The following is a 26,057-nucleotide window of genomic DNA, read 5'->3' as shown; positions in this document are numbered from 1 at the left end:
CTGACAGCCTTGCCTCGTCAGGGGGGGTAGCTATTATCACAGTAAAGTCCGTTGCAAGCCAGAAGTTACAACTTCAAACTTCTCTAGAGGCAGTGGCCATTCGCGCCATCTTGCTTGATAGGATCACAACTATCTGCTCTATATATATATCCCTCCTGATCAAATGCTACACAAGGCAGATTTGGAAGGCCTAATTAACCAGCTCCCGGAGCCCTTGTTCTTGACAGGCGATTTTAATGCACACAACTCGCTCTGGGGGGGACTGTCGGTGTGATGCGAGGGGCCGCCTGATAGAGTGGTATCTCCTGAACTCTGGTACATGCTTTCTGAATAAAAAACAAACTGACATACTAAAGCACAACACACAATACCTACTCTGCTATAGATCTGGCAATCTGCTCAGCCACTCTTTTACTCTGCTTAGATTGGGAGGTGATTCAGAACCCCTACGGTAGCGATCACTTCCCTATCTGCCTCAAAACCACAGACCAAGACTCCATACCACATAACCATCAGTGGAAAGTAGCATGCGCAGATTGCAAAAAGTTTTTTTGTATAACTCACATGCCTAGAGATGCTTTTAATGATTTTAACATAATGATGCTATTGCTTATTTTACCGCTTTTTTAGTTGATGCTGCATTAGAGTGTATTCCCCTAACAAATGGTGGCACAAGAAAAAAATCCACAGCATATCCATGCAAAATAAGCAAAATAAGGCATGAAGCTTGCTACGGGAGCATCCAATGGCGGAAAATCTTGAAAACTTTAATAAACAAGTAAAATCCCAGGGTAGGCACTCTCGTCGTAATGCTAAAAAAGAGAGGTGGGTAAAATATATCTCGAGTATAAAGTCATACACACAAGAAGTGAAAGTGTGGAATAGACTGAGAAAACTATCAGATAAGCAGTTCCACGCTTTGCCCTTTGTTAACGACGAAGGCAACAGCCTTGAAGACCAGGCAAATGCGCTCGGTGAACATTTCGGGCGCGTGTCTAGCTCATCAAACTAATCAGCAAGTTTCCGTAAACACAAAGAAATAGCAGAAAAGAAAGCACTGAACCATAAGCCTAGTAGAGACGAACCATACAACCGTCCCTTTAGCATGGCTGAGTTTAGAGCTTCCTTGAACAGTTGTCACAAGTCTTCGCCGGGAGCTGACAGAGTCATGTACATAATGATACAACATCTACATCCCGATGCGCAGATGGTGCTCTTGAGTATCTATAACAACATCTGGACCGCAGGATATATTCCTTTAGCATGGAAAGAGGCTATCGTAATCCCCGTCTTAAAAGAAGGCAAAGATCCATCTTGTGCAGCAAGCTACCGGCCAATAGCTCTGACAAGTTGCCTTTGTAAGCTATTTGAAAAGATGATAAATCGCCGGTTGTTGTACTTCCTTGAAACTAATAAGCTACTCGATATGTATCAGTGCGGTTTCAGGGAAGGCCGTTCAACAACGGACCATCTCGTACGTATTGAGGCCTACATTCGGGATGCGTTTATCCACAAGCAGTTTTTCCTTTCCATGTTTCTTGATATGGAGAAAGCGTATGACACTACCTGGCGATTCGGAATCATGAAAGACCTCTCCGAAATTGTTATTCGAGGTAACATGCTAAACGTGATAGGAAGTTACCTAAGTGACTGTACCTTTCACGTCAGAGTAGGAAATGCTCTGTCAAAGCCATTTATCCAAGAGACAGGTGTACTGCAGGGCAGAGTGCTAAGCTGTACCCTTTTTATCGTAAAAAGGACCTCTCTACGGTCATTCATTCTGCGAAACATGTTTTGTTCAGTCTATGTAAATGATATTCAGATTGGGCTTAAATCCTGTAATCTTACAATATGAGAGTGGCAGGTACAGTTAGGCCGCAATAAAGTGTCAACCTGGGCAAATGAGAATGGGTTCAAACTAAACCCCCAGAAAAGCTCCTGCGTTCTTTTTTCAAGAAAGAGAGGCCTAACCCCTCGTACCGATACCCATCTACAAGGGCACCGCATACCTTTGAGCGCAGAACAGAAATTTTTAGGTGTGATCCTAGACTCAAAGCTGACATTTGCATCTCACATTAAATACCTGAAAAATAAATGTCTTAAAACCATGAACATACTGAAAATTCTCTTACACACAGCATGGAGCAGTGATAGAGAATGTCTCATGAAACTTTACAAAAGCCTCATACGCACACGCTTGGACTATGGTTCTGTAATTTATCATTCTGCTGCCCCAAGTGCATTGAAGATGCTAGATCCTGTGCATATCTGGGCATCCGGCTGGCTACTGGTGCATTCAGAACAAGTACAGTGGAGGTCATATTGAAGTTTTACTTACTTCGTTAATGTACAGGGGTGGTCAAAAGTTCCCAGGCCGCAACGCCCGGCCAAGGAGCAGCAGCTCGCTGCTAACGGGGCGCTGTTATCGCAATCACGCCTTGGCGCACGCTGGCGTCGAGCGTGTGCGTGGAGGGGGGTGTGCAGCCCTCTCCCTTTCTTGCTCTCGTTCATAAGAAATCGAGGAATAAACATGGTGCGTCCTGTTCGTTCACTGTTTGATCTTCGAATTGTATACTTCTGTGCAGCGTTGCATATTCCGCTAAGGTGTTCCAACTAGCCCCAACGCAAGCTCTTTTCAATGCATTTCGGGCTCCGACCATGTTCGTATGCAGCGAATTGGCCTGCGCAGACGTCTGAGAGAGCTCCCGCAGTGCCAGTGGAAAGTTGGGCGCACGATATTATTCTCCATGAAGCCGAAAACCATTGTAATGGATTTGCTAGACATTTGCTAGACGGTGTCTAGGAAATGTGGCCGCAAGCATGACGCGTCAGTTTCCGGAACACTGTCGCCCCGCTACACGCTGCACGGTATTCGAAGAGCGAACAGGGAGGAAACATGACGAACCAAGTTTATACCTCGCTTTCTTATCAAGGAGGAAGCGCAAGAAAGGGAGAGAGGTGCACTTCCCCCCTTCCACGCACACGCTCGACGCCAGCGTGCGCCAAGGCGTGATTGCGATAACAGCACCGCGATAGCAGCGAGCTGCCGCTCCTCGGCCGGGCGTTGCGGCCTGGGAACTTTTGACCACCCCTGTACACTCGGATCCACAGCATCCCACTTACACAGCTATAAATGATATGACCTCAGCCACATTGTATAGTAACCGACCTGCAGCGAGACGTCCCTTCTCGCTGCGGGTCGGCCCTTCTCGCTGCGGGTGAGGAACCCAAGTTATGAAGTGGATGTCCCTCTTGAGCATGTGTTAATGCGCCCTGCAAGGTCGGTGCCACCGTGGCAGTGGCAGGTATTAGAGTGTGACATGTCTTTTGTGGAGGTAACTAAGCACGCTCCAGAAATGCACATTCAAATGCACTACCGAGAGTTACGGTCAAAATACTCGTGCCCTGCATTTTTTACGGACGCATCAAAATCTAAGGTAGGCATGTCCTGCGCTGCTGTGGGCCCATCGTTCTCTGAATGCGAGAGGCTGCAACTAGAGACGAGTATTTTTACAGCTGAGGCTTATGCACTCCTCTCTGCTGTTAAATACATCCATAGTACAAGGCTCCAAAAGGCGGTGATCTACACAGACTCGGTAAGTGTTGTTAAAGCCCTGAAATCACTAAATGCAAATAAAAATCCCGTTCTTGTCGAACTGTTTTCAATCCTGTGCAAAGCCTATTTATCAGACCAACATGTGATAATATGCTGGCTCCCCGGCCACAGTTGCATTGAAGGCAATGTACTCGCAGATAGCATGGTGACTTCCATAGGAACGAAACCTACGAACCCCTCTATAGGTCTTCCTGCCTTAGATCTTAAAGCATTCGTGCGTAAGAAGGTGAGGGACTACTGGCAGCGATTATGGGATACTAGGACTTCTAACAAGCTCCACCTAATTAAACCACAGATAGGAAAATGGCCTCCTCGTAGTAAAGTACGGCGCACTGAGGTCACTCTCTATCGACTAAGAATAGGCCATACATATGGTACACACGCTTACCTGCTTCTTGTCAATGACCCCCCCATCTGTGGTGAATGTGGTGAGACACTAACAGTCCTCCACGCATTACTGGAATGCCGCAAACTTGACGCACTAAGAAAAAACCACTTTCCCCTGGCATTTAGACAAAGGATACTACTACACCCAGCGCTATTCCTCGGCACAGACCCTTTATTCAGCACAGGCTCTGTTTTAAGTTTTTTAAACGAATACCAAGCATTGCATGTTGTTGCTCCTTTTGTACCGTAGAGCAGCCTCTCAGGAGAGGCTGCTGCTGCGGCAGTTTTAAGAGGCACATGTCTCCACGCCCTCGTGGTTAAGGGCCTTGTTTAGGCATTAGTGCCGCGTTCACGGAACTCCAGTGAAACGTCTAATCTCTTGCTATATACTTTTAATCTACTTTAATCTCTCACCTCTATCAACTGTAGCCCATAGCCCACCGCACTACATGCATCATGTCTTCATTTGTTGTATATATCTCGTTTAGGCCGTTTTACAGCCATGATATCACACACACATTGTAAATCATGGTTCATCTATATCCCAGCATAAATTGACATGGCGCTCTTTGGCCTGATTTGGCCTTTGCACCACAAAACATCAATACATCATCATCATCCTGCGCACTGTGCAGTGTGTGGCTTTGTGCCTTTCTTTGCTGGTTTGAAGGTGCTGGCACGCAGCAGAGAAACGGTTGCTCTCGAACTGTTGGAGGCATTTACATTTTATGTAGAAAGCCTCCAACAGTTCGAAGGGCGCAGATTGCGTCAGCTATAGACATCAGCGTGCTTGTGGGAGCTGCAGTTCCAATTGCTTTGCCGCAATATGCAGTAGATTTTGTGATGATTAGCTTTGTGATGTGTGTGCAGGCGCGCTTGTGACGTACCTTTGTATATTTTCCCACAATTCTTTTGTAATAAAATCCGTTGGTAGTGAGCACCCGTCCCGTGTTCTTGTCTCTTGTGTCCCGTCTTTTTTGCGCTCTGCTTTCATTTGCAGACAATGCACCAACCCAGCAACGCATTCTATTATACTATCTCTCGACCTTGGTAACGTGTATTGCGTGCTTTTGCCGTTTTTAATGCATCTGATGACATCAGCTTTATGGGGCGTTCATTCTTGACTCGATAAAACTATCAAGATGCCTTTCCTACGTTGAGGAATTACATTAATGGAATTAAACTGCCCGGGCATTCCTGGTGTGGTAAGGGGATAAGCTTTTCATTTCGAGGAATTGAAAGGAATGGAATTGCGGCAAGTTCTAATTCCCCGTAATTGGATTGGAATGAAATGGAGGCGCCCATTCCGCAACACTGCTTCCCAACCACTGCAAAGTGCTCAGCCATAATTCTTCATCATCAGCCACAGCACAAAGTGCACATAATGCCTTACAGATGTGTAGCAGGTACCACGATCCTCTGAAGAATGGCGAAAAATGGCATAGTGGGAACTTCGCTACGTCAGAAAAATTACGATGATTTATGGCATAGCGGGTATTTTCATGTGTACTTGTATTAGTTGCCCCAAGAAGCTGTAGAACGGGCTCTACGCAGTCCGCTCTTCCAGCTTTCGCTGTGACTGTGCGGCGTATTACCTGGCGATCTTTTTATCAGAACAGCGCTCTCGCACATCAGAGAGTACACTCAATGACGTGCTGCTTCTGAGATCGTGTTCACTCCCTTGACACAAAGCATTGAGCCCACTAAAAATGTCGTGATTTATCTTTTGAGAAAATAAATACTATGACTTTGAAATTAATAGTGGTTTGTGCTAGTTGGTAAGAATTCGTAATACAGTTCAATAAAACTTCTTCTTGGGCTATTTGGTGTTGTATCCCAGACGTCATATTTTTAGCGCAAATAGGAAGAAAAAGAATGAACTGGCTGAGAAGAGGAGAGGCAGAGAAGAAGACAGTGCACAGGGCAAGCGCTAAACATCAACTGGCTTTATTTAGGAAAGAAAACCACAGAAAAGACAGATCACCTAAAGCGCATGCGTGCAGCCGTAGCATAGCTAATCAATCATCGACCTTAATAGTCTGAACTCGTTGCCTTACAAATGTATGGACGTGTCACTAATATACTCAGTGCCCTTGCTCTTAATATAGAAATCTTCCAGCAACTCTCTTCCCAAGGTATCACTACCCCTACCCAGAATCTTGATCTCGCTTAGCCGCGGTGCACACGTGCAGGCTGAGCAATGGACCGGTAAATGCGCATTACTACCGTTTTTCAACGACAACTCATGTTTCCGCGCACGATCGTTGATGCACCTCCCGGTTTGACTTATGTAGGTCTTCCCACATGATAGGGGTGGTGATACCTTGGGTAGGGGTGGTGATACCTTGGGAAGGGAGTTGCTGGAAGCTTTCTATATTAAGAGCAAGGGCACAGAGTGTATTAGTGACACGTCCATACATTTGTACGGCAACGAGTTCAGACTATTCAGGTCGATGATTGATTAGCTATGCTACGGCTGCGCGCATGCGCTTTAGGTGATCTGTCTTTTCCGTGGTTTTCTTTCCTAAATAAAGCCAGTTGATGTTTAGCGCTTGCCCTGTGCACTGTCTTCTTCTCTGCCTTTCCTCTTCTTAGCCAGTTCGTCCTTTTTCTTCCTGTTTGCGCTCAAAGTATGATGTCTGGGTGGTACAGTTACTTCTGCTCCTCTGAAGAACGTGTTTCACCCTTGTCCCACTTCCTTAAGAGGAGGGCAAGTAACTACATCACAAATGCAATGTTTTTTATGATAACTTCAAATTTTTTGCATACAAAAGAAAACCGTTACGAACCATTACGGAACATTCTTTTTCGTTCCGGAACAGAAACGGAACAAAACTTTTTGCTGTGGAACGAAACTAAAACAGAAACAAAAAACATTTCATTCTGATACCCTGCGTGTGGCATGCGATGGCTTTGTTAAAGGGAAAATGCAATGCAAACTTTCTTGTCTAATCAATGAATTAGGTGCTAATGGTGGTAAAATGCGAGCAAGTCACATTCACTCTGATCGCTCGCAAAACCCTCAAATGCTCTTCGCGGAACTCGGGGGGTTTCGCAGAACCCAGTTTGAGAACCTATGCTATAGGTGAATTCCACCGGACATACGTGTGGTAATACACTGCGCACAAACCGGCGCAGCCTCTGCCTCGTCACTAGCTAGCCCGATGTGACATGGCTGCATGCTACACCACGCTTGCGATAAGGGACAGTGCCACCGCGGAGTCACCGGAGGCTTACGTCACCGACGGTGGCTATAAAACCAAGCTGCCAAGCTCGGAAGTGATCATGCCTTTGCTACCCGACTGAGTGCAGCGTCGGTATGCTTGCCCCGCTGCTGCTACTACGCTAATAAACAGTCATTATGTTTTATGTTGGGATGCGTCCTTCCATCGACACGGCATCCCACATCTGGTGACCCGGAAACTGAACAAACCGCACCGCCGTGGCCGACCCAGAAGCCCTCATCGCTCTGCGCCAGCAAGTGCAGCAACTTCAGCAGGAACTGCAGACCCAGCAATAGCAGCATTCTCGCAACGCCTCCACAACTGAGGCCGTGCCTGCCGGCTCCGCTGAGGACATCAGAGCTCCCACAGAAGGCATCCTGCACGCTGCCTCATACGACACCTGGCGTGTCGCTGTCAAGCTCCTGCCATTTTGGGTGGATTTGCCTGAGGTCTGGTTCGCCCAGGTCGAGGTCCAGTTCTCCCTGGCGCACATCACGCAAGACCGGACCTGCTACGATTACGTCGTCGCCCACCTGGACGCACGTTATGCCAGCGAGGTCCGGGATATCCTTGCCAACCCACCACAAGCCTCTTACTTACGCCTTCTCTCAACGTTGCAACAAACTCTCGCCTGTACAGCAGAACCAACTCTCGTTCATTGCACAGTTCACCACCGACATCCAACATGTCAGCGGGAAAGACAACATGGTCGCCGAAGCGCTTTCACGTGTAGCAGCCATCAGCTCTGCGTAGATAACAGCGGACATCCTCGCCGAGGCTCAAACTACTGACGCCGAACTGCAGGAACTTCTCAAGGGCAGGTCCTCACTACAGCTGCAACAAGTCCCCATTCCAGGGTCGACAACCACAATCTGTTGCGACATGTCGACAGGACGAAGCAGGCCCTATGTGCCCCTGTCCCATCGCCGTGGTCTTTTCAACGAGCTCCACAACCTCAGCCATCCAGGCATACGTGCCTCTACATGCCTCGTGGCTGACCGCTATGTCTGGCCCTCCATGCAGCGGGATTGTCGCACCCAGGCGCGCTCCTGCATTCAATGCCAACGCGCTAAAGTCACCAGGCACGTCACGTCACTGCTCGGAACATTCCCTCAGCCCTCTGGTCGGTTTGAGCACGTCCACCTCGACATCATAGGACCCTTTCCCCCGGCTGGACCGTATCGCTACTGCCTCACCGCCATCGATCGGTACACTCGATGGCCCAAGGCATAGCCCCTCGAGGGAATCACCGCGGAAGACGTCGCCTTGGCCTTCTTCACCAGCTGGATTGCTCGTTTTTGCACACCCCGCCGCGTAACCACCGACCATGGACAACGTTTCGAGTCACACCTTTTCAGGCTTCTCCGCCTGACCATCGGTTTTGAACGCTTGAGGACCACCAGTTACCACCCCTGCGCCAACGGAATGATCGAGCATTTCTACCGACAATTCAAAGCAGCCATTATGTGCCACCCAGACTGAACCTGGCTCGAGGCCATCCCAGCCGTCATCCTCAGTCTTCGTGCCACCTTCAAGCAGGACATCCACGCTACACCAGCAGAGCTCGTCTTTGGGGAACCACTCCGTCTCCCAGGTGAATTTCTCGCTGCACTGCCATCCAGCACTACGACGTCAAATCCCACCGACTTCGTCGCCCGGCTCCGACGCACCATCGCGGCCTTACACCCGTCACCTGCAGCCCACCACTGCAAGCCTACACCTTTCGTGTTCAAAAAGCTAGCATCGTGCACCCATGCTTTCCTCCGCGACGACACCGTCTGCAGGCCTTTCCAGCCATCCTGCAGCGGACCCTACCTGGTCGTCCATCGCGATAACAAAAACTTTACTCTGCGCCTGAACGGGAACGACATCCGCGTCTCGATTGACCGGCTCAAGCCCGCATACATCGCTTTGAGCAAACCGGGCAGCGCCACTTCATCCACAGCCGTCGACATCGCAGCCCGCTCCGGTCACGACACGCTCTGGACGTCTGGTACGCCTCCCAGATTTCTACAGACCCTGAGGGCTCTGCACTCCACTGGGGGGGTGATGTGGCGACACACTGCGCACAAACCGGCGCAGCCTCCGCCTCGTCACTAGCTAGCCTGGCGTGACACGGCTGCATGCTACACCACGCCAGCGATAAGGGACAGTGCCACCGCAGCTTCACCGGAGGCTTACGTCACCGATGGTGGCTATAAAACCAAGCTGCCAAGCTCAGAAGTGATCATTCCTTCGCTACCCGACTGAGTGCAGCGTCGGTATGCTCGCCTCGCTGCTGCTACTACGCTAATAAACAGTCATTGTGTTTTGTGTTGGGATGCGTCCTTCCATCGACACGGCATCCCACATACGTCACGATAATGACCGGACATACGTCACGAAAATGCGGTGGTGCTGTCATCGGCCGTTAAGTTTCACGTAGTAGGCAAAAGCCGCTGTGCCTAATGCAGTTGCTGCCATGTTTTCATTGGTGCATGTGCTGTTTGCCGTCGTGCAACGGAAAAAAAAAATGTTTGCCGACGAGATGCTTTACGGTTAATTACACGGGAAGGCACCAAAGAAGCAGAATAAGCTTCTGTCCGCTTTCTTTTTATGAAGACCATCACAAGAAATTGGCCACAGCTGTGAAACATGAGAACTCGTCTGCGACGCCGGCTCAATAGTTATGTGACAAAAAATGAACTGTTTTCGTGGCTTGTTTTATCTGACCAAGCAGTAGCTTTGGGAAAAGTGTGCCATTGTAATGCCCCGCACATTTTTTGGCATAAGCATTGTGTCGAGCCATTGGAAGCATGTTTACCTCAGAGCAGAATACGTAAGCAGTGTGGGCAGCTTTGTAATATGCGGAGAATTATCACGATTGAAAAATGTGGAAGTCAGAGGGGTCAAAAGGATTTTGTAGTATTCGCCTGAACTAAAAGTGTTCCCAGCTAGCGCCTGTCCTGTGTGTTCTTTTCCGTGTCCTGTTTTTCCTCGCGCCTCGCTTCGACATGAATCTATACCAACTCGCACAGTACTCTACATTACTAAAGGTGTGGCTCGGTTCAGCAACGCAGCAGCGAACGAAAGCACTACTTCGGCTATACTTTTCCAAATAGTATGCAGCTGCGATGACACATGCAACACAAGTTCATTGGACACGGCTGTTCTGGCTGCGATACGCATTAAGACATTCCATGTCTCTCCACAGGCAAACTACAAGTGTGAAATGTTGCAAGTCTGTTTATGGGCTGTGGGCCTTCGCGGTCTCGACTTCAACGTACGGGCAGAGCCGCGACCTGCGGTTGCATATCTACATATGTCTACACCTCATCTACAATCTAGCTAATCTGCGGTTGTGTATCTACATGTCGGATTCACCATGGCAAATCTGACAGTAATTGTTTAATACGTTCTTGCACCTGTATCGCCGATTTAACTCTTTCGTTACGGCATGAAATTGACCAATTTACAGTGCTTCCAGAAAACATCTTTTTTTTCTCTTGAACAACTAAACGCATTTAACATTACATGAAATTGTAGCCCATTGGTGAGGCTTTTTATATAAAAAATGGAAATGCTGTCAGGTTTACAATTATTGAGATTTTATTTGTCAAATAAACAAAATAAATGCAATGAAAGGTATAAACAGATAGAAGTAAGCGAATGTACTCAGCTACAAAATTATTTTCGTAATTCTGAAGTATAGAAAATGTTGATAGTCCCCTTATCCGGTGCTTTCCATAGATACCAATTCTGTACACCACGTTGTGCATTTTTCGGGACCCGTCAATCTAGGAGCGTTGACGGCTGTGCCATTCGGCAAAGCAGTCGCATGAGGGCAGGAAGCAAAGGGATACATTGCAAGTGGAGCAGAAGACGTTTGTTCTGTTCTGTGCCTTTGTTTTTTCATAGCAAATCTTGCAATTTCTCTTTTCTTCATTCTTATTGGTTGGTGCCGAACGGGGTCCAAGGGTGAGAAGGGGGGGGAGAAGGGAGCACGAGCTTGTGCCACTTCGTCGTATTCGAAAATCTGCTGAATTTAATTCTTCTCTAAATGCAAGCTGGTCGAAGTAAGTGCTTCGAGAAAGTTCGGGCACTGCCAAGTTCTCTTTTCGGTGCTCCTGGAATAGTATAAAACTGTTCACGCATGCAATGTCCACGCAGTGAAAGAACAGTGTCTTCCACCAGCGCACGCATTTTCTAAGCACGTTGTACGTGGCAATTATTTGGTCGGATTTGTCAATGCCTAACATTCCACCATTGTACTCATGGACAAGGAGTGGCTTTTTTATGACTCTCAGAGCCCACTGGGCCCTCCTTCTCTATCTTTGTTTGGCGGGAACATGCTGATTTGCAGTGTGAATAGTGCTTGTGAGGTTTACAGCACACCGGTCTTTCCACTGCATGTACAGGACGTTACCATCGCAGATCCATCGAACATCACTGCGCTGTGCCTTCTTTTCTCATGAAGAGTCTTGCAACTCAACTGGAAAACATCGGCGGTCTTTGCAAGTTGTCCGGCATGCAAGAGTCTTGCGTTCGAAGAGGTGTTCAAAAAGTTTTTTTGAAGTATAAAAATTGTCCATGAAAATTTTGTATCCTTGGTCCAGGTACAGTGTGCGAAGCTTGTTCACCACGTCATAGGCTAGACCATGCTGTCCTGATGCCACACGCTTTCCAGTATACACAAAAAATTGCAGGGTGTATCCTGTTCTTGAGTCTGCCAGCACCCAGAGTTTATACCCAAATTTTGTCACCTTGTCTCGAATGTATTGTCTAATTCCTGATCGTGCTTTAGATTTAACCATGCGCTCATCAACAGAGAGGTCACGCTGTGGTTGGAACAAGTTCACAGATTCCTAATTGATGTGGCGCAGTAGCCCGGACACCCTCCTAGTCTTGCCATCCGATGCCGCAGCTGCCAAGTCTTCTGGATCCCCTACGCTCGGGAAAGACAGCAGCGTGAAGAAACAGTCCCTCGGCACTATATTTCGTGGGAGAAGGCCACTGAATATTCCTGATGCTCTCCAGTACAAGTGCAGTCATGGCACTTCGACAACTCCCATGTAGATGATGATGTCAATCAATCTCAGCATCTCCAGTGGTGTAACTTCTTCCCAGGAGCCGTCACGTCGAGATTTTGTCTGCCGTTCCAGAATATGCATCCACGCATATTTATTTGTGTTGTCACACAATGTCTTTACTACTTCTGTCGTGAAAAACGAGAAAAAGATCCAGCGCTCTCGAGAATCAACGTGCGTCACTCCGCAGCGCTGCTCCGACATAGGCACCGGGTTGTCTCGTGGGTGCAAACTTGATCCGGTGCGGTGTATTCGGCAAAATATCCTGGCCGTAGCTTGTTGAGACCCTATACACAAAAATAAAACTGCAGTCTTCAAATGTGAAGCGGGTTTTCGTATCAATACAGCGTGAAGTCAGAAACGAAGCTTACCCGCGAGCACCTGTTGACATCCGTAGCACTTGAGCGGGAACATCTTCATCAGAGCTGAAATCTGACGATCCCGCATCGTTATTGGATCCATCACTGCTGCTTGGATCATCAAAATCAGAAGTAGAAGCGGCCGAAGTGCTTGCAACGGGAGTCGGCTGTCGCGGCGCGCGACACGGACGGGTCGCCATTCTCTCCAAACACGACGCGACCTTCGATTTAAAGTTCCACTTTCGACGGCGCCTCCGCAAGCCAAAAAAAAAAAAAAAAAAGCCGGAACTAAAAGAGTAGTTCTCAGTACGCGTGCCAGATGGCGTTAGTTGTCTGTTGCGTGCCGGTTTTAAATTTTGCGGGAGATTCAAAGTCATCGGAACTCCTTGTCCGATGGCCTATGGCGCCGTAGTGAAAGAGTTAAGTGTCACCAAGATGGCCCTTCACGTTTGAATGAGTAACTAACCCAGGAAATGTGTTTATGTGTGAGGATTTACCGGAACGATTATGCACCTGTTTGTAATTTTCATACCACAGCAAATAGCGTCTTGCGTACCTGAGAGGTCTATTCTTGCATTAGTTAACAAATTAAAATGTACACGTGTGACTGTAGTCTAGGTCACATGTCTACGTGCGAATCAGTCACATTCGTGGCATTAAGATACATGATGTTATTGTGACGTTATCAGAGGTAGAGTTGCACGTCAACATAGTTTTTATATTGTCATGGGGTCGTGATGTCGACGAAGACAACAGCTGGCGTGGTCAAGATGAAACTCTTTATTTGGCCGAACTTGTGGCCGGGAAATGAAAACTCAAACTACAGCAACACACGCTGTACACTGATAGCGGCGAACTGGGCGTCAGCCGTGGAAAAACTGACAAGCGGTCAAGCGCGTCGGCTTTTATACAGGCGCTATCGAACTTTCCAGCAATATCGCTGGTTGTTGCGCAATCTTTAGAATAAGCTCGAGTGTTCGCGTCTTGCATGCAATCTAAACAAAATGATCTACAATAATCGCGAAGCTTCTCGAACAATGAGGCGCGGTTTGCGCTGAGCAATGCTGACAGCCTTTGTGGGCGAAAACCAAATACAGCAAAAGTGATAATAAGAAACGCACGTGGCAATGCCCCCCTCTGAAAAAGCATCGTCCCGATGCTTAAAAACAACATGAATACATGCAATACTAAAGAAAACTAAGCAAGCAAACATTAGAGTGCTCAGGTGCGTTAACGAGCATAGTACGGTTTAAGGCACACCACATGCACGGCCTCGGGTCGAGCTCAGCGCCTCTGAGAGTTCGTGATGCCGTCGGGGACGACCTCGTAGTCGAGTGCGCCGAGACGTCGAAGTACCCTGTACGGACCAAAGTATCGTCGAAGAAGCTTCTCACTCAGTCCGCGTCGTCGTATTGGTGTCCAGACCCAGACACGGTTGCCGGGCTGGTACTCCACGAAGCGTCGTTGAAGATTGTAGTGACGGCTGTTGGTGTGCTGCTGGGTTCATGGCTTGACGGAGCATACGGAACGTGAACGAACAGCACCTCCACCAAATGTCACGGGGTCCTGACTTCGACGAAGACAACAGCTGGCGTGGTCAAGATGAAACTTTATTTGGCCGAACTTATGGCCGGGAAATGAAAACCCAAACTACAGCAATACACGCTGTAAACTGATAGTGGCGAAGTGGGCATCGGCCGTCGGAAAACTGACAAGCGGTCAAGCTTGTCGGCTTTTATACAGGCGCTATCGAACTTTCCAGCGATATCGCTGGTTGTTGCGCAATCTCTAGAATAAGCTCGAGTGTTCGCGTCTTGCATGCAATCTAAAAAAAAAAATGATCTACAATAATCACAAAGCTTCTCGAACAATGAGGCGCGGTTTGCGCTGAGCGTTGCTGACAGCCTTTGAAAGTTTGAAAGTTCATTTAACATAACACATGTATTGGTTACAAAAAACACACTTTTGGGACCCAACAAATTTGTTATTCGGCGAAAACCGAATACAGCAAAAGTGATAATAAGTAACGCACGTGGCAATATGTTCATTTCAGAGTCCTTGTTGGGGCCACGAAAACTTCCTTTGTCGTGGCCGCCAGGCCGTTCCTTGTAAACACGCGGGAGGCGCCCTGATGCGCAGTGCTCAGAGGCAGCTTTGCAGCTGCTGTGCCAGTTGTCACGTGGTCATAGAGGGCGGTAGCAAGCTTTCGGCTGGGCGGAGCCTACGCGCTGCAATGTCGCTGCAAGCGCTTCAGTATGTCAGCGGCGCCTACCGGTGTTTACAAACATTGGAGTAGGTCTATAGACCAACTTGAGGATAGCCTTTAGCTAGATTATTTGTGTCTGTTTTTCGTGTTATTTTCCTGGAACCAACTCCAGAAATTCGTGATCTCTTACCTGGTTTTATGTGGTGTCTTTCAAATGTTAGCATTAATTTTGTCATTATTAGTTTACTAGATGTGCAGAACGAGGCGCACGTTGTTTTCACAATGTTCAACTGTAGCTTATTTTACCTAAGCCATCTTTGGTATTCATACCCATTATTCACACCTTCAGTGTGTTTTGGAGTTTCTTCCTTATGGTATTTGATTTGCTGAGGATCCTACTAACCTCTAGTTTCTCACGAGTAGCAAAAGGACAAGCTCCACACCTCTGTCTGTTCCATCCTTGTAGTGCCGATCCCCTTCCTGGAAAAAGAAAAGTAGCATCAAAAAGAAATGTGCTACAAATATGTCTGACAGGAAGCACCAACTTGGGCAATCAGAAATATCCACCAAGAGAAAAAGCTTCCCTGCAAGTCGGAGCAAAAAGAACGCTATGTGTAGTGGGGAAACTGCCAAACGGGCACTGTTGTAAGTGAAAGACATGGCATTATTATTGTTTAGGCCGGACATATGGATCGCTGCGTCAACAACCATCTAAAGAGCACGATCTCTAGACCAGTACGGAAAGCAACCTGTCAATCCACTGTGCTGAGTGTGGCCTCACTCCCAATTTCGAACAGACGTGCATTTTCTGCAGATACTGTGATTGCCGTGCCCGGGAAATCTACGAAGCTTTCACAATTCATTCCATTGGGCCTTCGTGCGTATGCGCACCGTCAATCGTACAAACTGACAAGGAGATAAATCATATCCGCATTTGAACATTGCATTTCATGGACTATAGTCGGGATGCATGTGTAGGACTTTGCCTTTCCCCCTCTTTTTGTTATTTCCCTTTCCAAAGGAGCACGTATATATTTGTACCTATGAAATGAATGCCCATGTTATTAGTCAGTGCCAAGTCCTGTCTGCCTTTCTTGTCCGTTGGTATGAAGCTGTGCCAACAAGTTCAATGCCTTTGATGAAACGGCAGTTCACCTTTCTGTCTTAATGACACCTGGGTGGGTGTAGATACTAGGGAGAGAGAATAACTGACTCGTGTGGGGTGGTGAGGCTTGACTGCTAAAAAGTCACGAGGGGTTTTAGGGGCCACCTGATATGCGTCAGAGGACGATAGGATCACCTCAGCGCTGCCGGTTGGCACTGCACAGTTTGATGGTGATCATCGTTCCACCAAGGGGGCACAGTGCAAGATGAATGTGCTCTTCAGGTGATGAGGCACATGCACCCTTCAGTCTGGTGACGCAACTTCAAGAAAGAAAAAAAAAAGTTATGTACTGATGCTATAGCAGCCGTACATAAAACATCGTGTTCTTTCTTTTCTTTTTCTTTTTTTTGCTGGCCCAGATATAATGACAGTTGGTTGTAATGATCAAATTTTCTTGTTTTGTCAATATTGTTATGAGTGGATTGCACTGTATATCTTACACCATGCATGCGGGCAAGAAAAGAGAGTTGCCATTAAATATTGGTACATTATTAAAGTGGATACTTGGATGAGTTGGTACACGGGAATTAATGCAATGACAAACCCTATAGTTGGGAACCAACGCAGTGTCGTCGTTTGTCTGCTCATTTATGGTTAGTACTGTCATAATTTCCAAGTGCTACAAGTTGTTCTGGTGCGAGCCTCAACACCACGGGTGCAGCTGCAATGTTCACTTGATGTTTTACCATGCACACTAGTATGGGGAAGCCAGCACATCCTAAGAGGCATGTCCATAGATAGTGAAACAAAGAATGCTGCCATGCATGGAATAACGTTATAAAAATGTGTAGGTATTCCTGTGAGTTGTGTAGGTCCGTGTGAAATCGGAGTTTTGTATTGTGCGAGTCTCTAAAATATGCAGTGTGACCTTGCTGTAGACAGAGCATATTGATGGATCACATTGGGCTAATTGTGAATTCCATCTCTTCTGCAGCCATGGCCCATCGAACGGGGCCGCCCCTGTTCTTCACCACCACCACCGCCGGCGACGCTGCAACATTTTGGCGTATGTTTTGCATGAGGCAGACTCTTGATTGCCTGCTAAATTGCCCGCTAAAAGGATGCAATAAAATAGCTGCATCAGAGCTTGCACAAAGTTAGAACGACACATGAAGACGGCACCTTTCTTGTCCCTCTCTGGTGCAGCTACAGTAAAAGCCTGTGCATTCCAGTGTGGTGCTACTCGAGACTGTGTTTTTGTTGTCTTTCAACCTACGCCTTTGAAATTTCAACCACCAGTGGAGTTTATGATGCTGATTTAAAAACTGCGATTAGTTTTATTGTAGGTGTAATATTTCTTGAGTTCGAATAAGATGGATAGGAATATATGGGGCTTTTTGTGCACCATTTATAGCTTATTAAAAATTTTAACAGAGTATCTCGATGTGGCTCGTTTTGCTGCACATGAGTAGTAGGATGCCGAAAGCTACCTAAAATGTGGGTATGGCCATTTCCTTTTCAAACAAAAAATCTAGGTTACCAAGTCTATATTTCACACTTGCACTATTGGCATCTTAAACTATAAAATTAAAAAATGTGTAATGGATATCAAGATTTTATGTAGATGTCGGCACTCGTATGACGATACTCTGTGCAAGATTTCGTTAAGATCTGACGAGTTTAAGTGCTCAAACATATGTGAACGACACATGAAAATTTCCTAAAAAGCACATTGAGAAAAACGCAATTGAAAGTTGTAAACATCTGTATTCTTCAATGCACAGTCGGACTTGCATGAAACTTTGTGAAACCACACAACAATGCACCCTTTACACAACCAGTGCATTTGGAATTGTCCAGCTCCATATGCTAATCCTTCCCAGCCATTGAGGCAAACTCTCTTCACCACGGGGCAATGATAACCGAGGCTGTCTTGCATTTTTTTATTCGCCTCTGGTCATGTGAGTGGGCCAGGGTGACATCAGACACCAAGCTCTTGAAGAATGTGCTCAAAGCTTGAATATCCCTTGTTGAACCACAAGGTAGCCATTGCGGCTGAGCTTCCACAGCACCTTGCATTGTTCCTTGCAGACAGCGAACCAGGTGCTTATGTATGGGATGTTCAGCTAACACCTGTTTGTTGGTCAGGATTAGAGTGTAGTCTGGTGCGGACTCCCAAAGAACTTTGGCTCGCCAGTGCTTACATCAGGAAGTCACTCACAGAATTTGACTTCCTGCCATGTCGCTAGATAAAGAACTAAAAGTATGATACATTTCCTGCATGACATTTTATGTGGGTGCGTATTACAATTTCGTAACAATTTCACAGCTGTTCTTTTGAGTTTTGAGTTTCAACTTATCTCCACGTGGAGGTAGTAATGGCACTTTACGAAGTGCGTGCCTTGGTGCTTGGCCGCATGGTTCATGCTGTCCTCTTTACCACATCAACTTCACCATGCACTGTGGCTGAGGCCAGATTGACATAGCCTGGATAAAATCGATTTCTAATCTGAATTCAGCATTGATATTTGGAGAAACAAAAGTGTAATGACCAAACATAATTAATTGTCACAAAAAATACCGTATCTCCCCTTAAATTAAATCCTAACTACCGAAAGTGATGAACTAACAACTGTACATGATGATGAAAGGAGAGTAAGAACCTCTGGAATGATCATCATTTATTTAAAACAGAAATTCATGATCACATCTGTTTTTGTTTCTCAAATGATAATTGCAATCACTGCTTGAGCTATTTTGTAACACATGTGCTAAGTAAGTTTCTGCAATAGGCGCACAACCCAAAAGCGCATTGGCCCACCCATCCTGCTCCGTGCATTTGCAGAGGGGGAAAAAAGGCTTTGCAAGATACTGGTCGCGAGTTCTTGTCCTTCTTTTAACTCTTTCAGGGTCAATGACATACATGTATGTCATCTGCTAACACTCTCAAGATATTCAAAGGTGTACGTGATCGCATGTATGTTTAAAAAATGCCTTTTTCGATCGTTTTTCTAGCTTGGCATGTGCTGCCACATCGCGGGAATATATAGAATGTTTTTCTTGCGCCGATGTTTTTTTTTTTTTTTTTTATGCTTTGCACTACAGCGGTGCGGCGGCTAGTTTCGGTTTTGTCTTTCGGCCGGTTCCCGCTTGTTGCGCCCGCAAAACTGATGGCTTTCTGGTTTACAATATTTCAAAAGGTGACCGATTTGTTACTCTCTCATTTATTGCTCCCCGGTACGCGCTTACGCCTGTTTCCATGCAGGCACTGACTGACACAAACGATGTTGCTGTGGTTGCGTTTCCTGTTTTGGGGACTCACAAAAACCGCTTCCATCTTGTTGGCAATAAGACGAATGATTATTATAGGTTTGGGACTTGTTTTTGCTTTCCGGACACGCTCACAACTACACAGTTTTGTTGAGTGTGCTCACCCATGCAGTTTGTTTGCACTACGAAAGTATGCTGCAAGTGAGTCTGCAAGTGACTCTGCTGCAAGTGAGTCTAGTGGCGATTCGGAGGAATTGCAGCCAAACTGCCGATTCAGAATCTGATACAGTAAATGTCAGCCTGTCATACGAGGAGTTACTTATGAGTCAAGACTCGGATGTTGATGAGCGAGCGACATCTCAAGAGCGTGCGCGGCGAGACATTGCTGACTGGATCAAAAGTGACTTTTTTCTCACCGTGTTTCCACTTGACGCCACTTCGTGCACTTATTTTTGTACATCTGTGAACTACACAGATGTTTATTGCAACGTATAACTTATACTTAACGTCGTATAGGTTTTTTAAAAATAATTTACCTCGCTGTTACTCATGAAAAAACCATGTGCATGTAACACAAATGATTTTTTTGTCACTTTATGGTCACCCAAAAAAAGTGACGGCAATATTTTTTTGAAATAGATTCGCGTGAAGAATTTAAATCAGCAATAAAAAAATCTACCCTCAAGGGTTCATTTGTCTTGTGTTGTCCATGAGACGCTTGTGCCGTATGGCACATCCTATTTTGATTCAATGCAAGGTGGTCGTATTACTGGTTCACAAGCAGAGTGAAAGCTGTTTAACCCTCATGCTAGTGTCGAACTGGTCGACTATCGCAGTGGGAAACTGCACTAGCAAACATTGCCAGTCACTGGAAGAGTGTGCAAGCACGTATCTTGCTGTGGCCACTCGTAGGTGCCTCTTCTGTGTGAGTTCATCCAGCGTGCCTGCGATTGTTTGTCACTTGTTCGCAATGAATACAACAGTACTGTATGCACTGATCACAGCGGTTGTTGCAATTTAATTTCACTGCCAAGCTTATGCGTTTCCACGTGCCGCAAGCCCTTGGTACATATGCCAGTGTTTCTCGTGCTCTTCCTTTGTGGGGTAAACAGGGATGCAGCTTGCAGTGGAGCACACCAAGTTCTTGTAGCAGAGCTTTTCATATGAATTAAACTTTCAATAACAAGTTGCATCTGTCAGCCAGCAACAACTGTGGTTTTGTGTGGTCATTTTGTTGCGGCAACACATTTTGAGCGCTTGCAGTCTTCTCGATCTCCAAAAGACGGAGGCTTAAATTATGTGGCTCACCAGCTTTCTGCAATTGTATCACATTGCTTCTCACATTCTCTCAGACATTTCGATGGAAGATGTGAAAGAAATGTTAGACAGTTGCTAGTAATAAAAAATCGCACTTTTACCGCAAGAGCAAAGCAATCAGTGTGATAGCAACAAATTGGAATGTTATACATAGTAAGACTAGCAGCCAACTAAGAAGAGGTTTTTGTGATGTTCAATCTACCAGCACATCTGGGTATGTATGTACACCGTGCTTGCGGTAAAGACCCCTTAAAACCCCCACCCCTTTCGAACTTATCAACGCGACAGTAGGTGACTGTGCGCTGTGAAGGTACATGAACTTTGAAGGGATCATCAACACGTGGAGAGATATAAGATGCTGGTGTAATGTATTGGGACTTGAGCTCATGGTTATGATAGTAGATCTTGTGAAAGAGGGAAAGACGAGATAACTTCCTATGAGAAGAAAGGACGGCAATGCCAAGTGTTATACCCCGGTCACACTGGCAAGTTTAGTGTCATTTTGACCGAGTGCTCTTACGCCCCCAGAATGGCACTTTGGCAGCGCACTGCTACACGAGAAAGGGAAGTGCACTTTGGAAATGATTGTTATGGCGATGGGTACTTAAGTAGCATAACAGGTATTTGTTATTTCAGGCAATGTTTCTTAAGTAATACTGTGTTACAGCTATAACCAGCCCTTAAAATAAAATTTACGTACAAACGCGGCGGCTGCAGCCATTGCACGGCGTGCGCTGGGCATGCCCCTGGCGGTCGGGGCTGTAAACTGCCCAAGAACGAGAATAGCAAAGTAGTTTTTTGTATTATAGTATGTTTTAATGTTTTAATGCATAAGAATATTCCTAATAAAGGAAACGATAGTTCAAAAATGCTATGAACTCTGCTTCGGATAATAACCTACTTAACTTATTTTCGAGTCACTGCTATCGAGGCTAGACACTCCGTCTCAGCGAAGTGAGTTTGGGGAACGCACTCGCCGGCAAGTGCGCTTTGCAGCGAGTGTCACTAAACGTTCCCGTGTGACAGCGTGCGAATGGCACTAGCGGCGAAGTGCACTCCCTCAAAGTGCACTTAAGTTACCCCGTGTGACAGGGGTATTAGTTTCATATTCGTGACACTAGCAGTTCGATGGTAATTGTTAAGGTTGAATCAGTCCACTCGATTTTGCACATTTTGGATTATGTTTGCTAGAGTAGCATGGCCAGGGTCCCATATCGAGCATTCGTATTCAATGTTACATCTAACATCAGTCATGTAGAGTTGTTGTTTTAGTTTCAGTGGAGCTAAAGAAAAGTTTTGCTTGAGATACCCAAACATGCAGTTAGCTTTTGATGTTATGTATTAGATGTGCCTTTCCATGAAAGATTGTTACTAATTATTTATAATTTTTATTTAATATTTATTTAATATTTAATATTTATTTAACTAATTATTTATAATATAGTTATTTATAAGATAGTACTTGATCAAGGGGAGTATTGTTAAGTAAGTAGGGCAGGCCGATTGATTACGGGTAATTCTCATTGTTTTGCTTTTAGATGTGTTAAGTTCCGTTAGTCATAGCTTACACCATGCTAAAGTGTTATTTAGATAATGCTGGAGTCTTAACATATTGCCACATGCACTATTTTCTTTCTACGTTATATGTTACCGCCCCCTCACACGTGTTATTGCTGCCTTGCACAAACTGCGCCAGAATGTCTGGGAACGTTCCAGATTATTTTAGGATTATCTGTTAGGCTTGAGCACGGAAACGTGAACAGTCGAGTCTATTCTGGAACTAACGCGACCACCAGCAATAAGGCTGAAAAGTTCCATGTCACATGTGTAAATCATTATTAGTACTTCTTCTTGGGCAAGTTGGTTCATCGTAGGTTAATGGGGTAAAAGCGCGAACACACACCCACAAGAGAGTCTCTATTGTGGGTATGTGTTCGCGCTGTTACCCCTTAACATGTGTAAATGCCCTTACCGCCTTACCGCAGATCAGATTATCGACAGCCGACGCTCTGTTTGCCGCTATCAGTGTACAGTGTGTATTGCTGTAGTTTGACTTTCCGTTTCCCGGCTACAAGTTCGGCCAAATAAGGAGTTTCTTCTCGGACACTCCGATTGCTGCCTTCGTCAACGTCACGACCCCGTGACATTTGGTGGAGGAGGGTAGCGAATTGGGTGATTCATAATGACGACTAAAACTGCGCTAAAAGCACAAAGACAAAGACAAGGAAAACAGGACTCGCACGAGTCCTGTTTTTCTCGTCTTTGTCTTTGTGTTTTTAGCGCAGTTTTAGTCGTCATTATGAATCTAAACCAACTAGCCCGACTTGGTGCTCTACTCCAGAGAATTGGGTGAGTTAAAAATTGCTCATGATGGTTAGCGCAAACGCAACACAGAAACAGCACCTCCACCATTATCTGGTGGAGGTGCTATTTGTTCATGTTCCGGATGCCCCCGTCAAGCCGTGAACACAGCCCAAGTCGCTAAGAAGACATCGACGCCAACGCCGAGCAGTAAGCAATCCGCCGACAACAAGGTCTACTGCCAGAGTACGGGCCTCTACCTGAAAAGACCTGGCATACCAAGACCCTGACCTCGACCACAGCGAGGATGACAACCCCTGTGCCGCCTGCACCGATTCTGCTCCGGCAACCCAGGGAGCCGGCAACTTTCCGCGGGTCATCACTCGAAGACCTGGAATCCTGGCTTGAAACATACGACCGTGTCACCGCCTTTAACAACTGGAGCACCGAAGACAAGCTGCGTCTTGTCTACTACTACCTGAAAGATGGGCAAGAACCTGTTTTGGGAATTGGGAGTCTTCACTTCAGACCCAAAACCTTTTCCGCAGCGCATTCCTGCATACGTTCACAAGCGTCGTCCGCAAAGAAAGGGCTGCTTCCTTGCTGGAGACCCGGGTGCAGCTGCCTAACAAAAACATCACCACCTTCACGGAAGAGATGACTAGACTTTTTCACCAGGCCGACGCTGCAAAGTTCACCTGCTCATGCGGGGTGTTAAATGAGAACTGTTCGCAGGACTTGTCCGGAGCCCACCCACAACGTTAGCCGAATTCCTCACCGAGGCTACAACTATTGAAAAAACACTTGACATGCAAACGAAACAGTACAGCCACACACCACTGTCTGCAACCTATTTCGAAGTGCACTCACTGGCCACCAACGACTTGCGCGAAACCATCCGAGCGATCGTGCAGGAGGAGTTGCGCAAGCTCTGTTACCTTCGCTGCAGCGTCGAGTAGATTCGATTGCCGACATTGTCCATGAGGAAGTCCGGCAATCGCTTGGGTTTTCCGAAGCACCGCAGCCCCAGCCGGAAGCGATGAGCTACGCCAGTGCCGTGCGCCGCGCTGTCAACACGCCGCCACCTCACCAACCTGTCGGCCAGCACAACCCACTGAGGAAGACAGACGTTTAGTGTAGCTGCCTGCTATGCTACCGCTGTGGAGAAGCCGGCCACTTGTACCGTCTCTGCCAGTACCGTGAAATAGAACTGCATGGTTTCGCCGTGAACTGCAGTGTCCATAGCCAGGTCAATGACCTCGCGACATTGCCGACTACATCGCTGGAGCACAGTGGCAATGACGACAACCATCACGATCACCATCACCAGGCTGCTACATCTCTCAACGCCGACCGTACACTGGCCCAACCCGGGGCCGGTCACCTAGCCCATATTCGGAAAACTAAAGGCAGCAACCAGTGGAGGTGCGGTTGCTGTTCGTCGCAAGAATGAAGATCCTCTGCCGCCGCCGCGACGAAACCTCGCGAACCGAAGATCTGATGATGCAACATGGAAACAGCAGAACAAGCCGATGCAGTCGTGACCCGACGCCACGACCTAACTGCAATGCAAGATGACAGACTAGCGACCTCGATGTTCTTATCGACAACCACAGCATCACAGCTCTCGTCGACACCGGAGCAGACTACTATGTGATAAGTAGACCATTCGCCACAAATTTGAAGAAAGTGAAGACCACCGGGGAAGGCCCTGAATTCCAGAGCACTGGAGGTCACCTAGTAGCGCCGGCAGGAATCTGCACAGCGAGAGTCACCATTAACAACCGGATGTATCCGGGATCTTCGTAGTCCTGCAGCGTTGCTCAAGAGGTGTCATACTTGGTATGGACTTCTTAAGCCTACACTGTGCAGTCATCGACCTGAGATCCGAGTCGATAAAGCTGTCCACAGACAAAGCACTAGCGCTGCGCACGCTGCCAGGAAAGCACGCTTTGCATGTGCTGGAAGACCAAGTCACCATTCCCCCTCGCTCCGGCATCATCTTTTCCATCGGCACTCAGAAATCAGCAGACCTGGAAGACGTCGTTAAAGCAACCAGCACCTGTTGATCAACCACGAAATTTGCGTCACAAGAAGAATGGCCGAGCTGTGTGGAGCGAAAGCAACAGTGATGCTCATGAATTTCGGCAACGAATACAAGCACGTGAGCAAAGGCACGAGGGTTGCCTACATCGAAGAAATTGTGGAAGCCACCAATGCTTTCACCCTCACCGATTCTACCGAACCTACTCCGACGAGCCAAGCTCCCCAACCAGCTGTCGACGTCAATCTGGGCCTGCCAAAGCATAAGCATGAACAGCTCAAAACCCTGCTCCTGCAATACAAAGACTGCTTTTTGTTGTTATCGTCGTGAAGAATTCGCCAGACCCCAGTTGCGAAACATCGCATCATAACAGAGGAAACTGGCAGACCACTCCGTCACAGCCTGTACGGAGTTTCGACGTGAGAACGTAAGGCCGTAAAGAAACAAGTCGACAAAATGCTACGTGACGACATCATCCAGCTATCCAAGAGTCCGTGGGCGTCACTCATGGTGCGAAGAAGGGCAGAACCCTATGCTTTTGCATCGATTATTGCCTCCTGAACAAGATCGCGAAAAAGGACGTGTACCCTCTCCCACGGATCGACACCCTCAATCGACTCCACAACGCGAGCTACTTTTCTTCGATGGACCTCAAGACTGGCTAATGGCAAATTGAAGTCGACGAGAGACACGAGGAGAAGACTGACTGCCTTTACAACCCCGGACGGCCTCTTCAAGTTCAAGGTCATTCCCTTTGGCCTTTGCTCGTCACCTGCAACTTTCCAACGCGCTATGGATACAGTACTGACGGGATTGAAGTGGCAGACTTGCCTCGTGTACTTGGACGACATCATTTTGTGTTTGCCTCAAACTTCGACGAACACCTCCTGCACCTTGATGCTGTACTTGAAGCAATCAAGACCTCTGGTCTCACCTTGAAGCCTGAAAAGTGCTGCTTTGCATACGAGGAGCTATTGTTCTTGGGTCACGTGATGAGCGAGTCCGGAGGGCGCCCAGACCCATGGAAAACAGCTGCCATCGCTGCCTTCCCGCCACCCACCGACAAGAAGGCCATAAGCCGATTTCTTGGCTTCTGTGCCTATTACATACGCTTCGTCAAGGACTTTTCACTAGGGGTGTGCGAATAGTGAAATTTCATCTC

The 26,057-nt window shown here is 47.0% G+C and overlaps 1 protein-coding gene across 2 annotated transcripts in view; it reads left to right on the top strand.

Annotated features, from left to right (window-relative positions):
* The window catches only part of LOC119401254 (protein PAT1 homolog 1), a gene marked incomplete in the record, with an annotated part of 241,115 nt that overhangs the window by 37,830 nt on the left and 177,228 nt on the right, over positions 1–26,057 (top strand). For both annotated transcript variants that reach the window (XM_037667938.2, XM_049418729.1), the window contains 1 exon segment: positions 16,958–17,029. In XM_037667938.2, coding sequence (XP_037523866.1) covers positions 16,958–17,029 — 72 coding nt within the window.

The sequence above is a fragment of the Rhipicephalus sanguineus genome, chromosome 8 (assembly GCF_013339695.2).
Source record: "Rhipicephalus sanguineus isolate Rsan-2018 chromosome 8, BIME_Rsan_1.4, whole genome shotgun sequence".
In the NCBI taxonomy this organism is placed as follows: domain Eukaryota; kingdom Metazoa; phylum Arthropoda; class Arachnida; order Ixodida; family Ixodidae; genus Rhipicephalus; species Rhipicephalus sanguineus.
The sequence above is the reverse complement of the archived record's forward strand: the minus strand, read 5'-3'. Positions and strand labels throughout refer to the sequence as shown.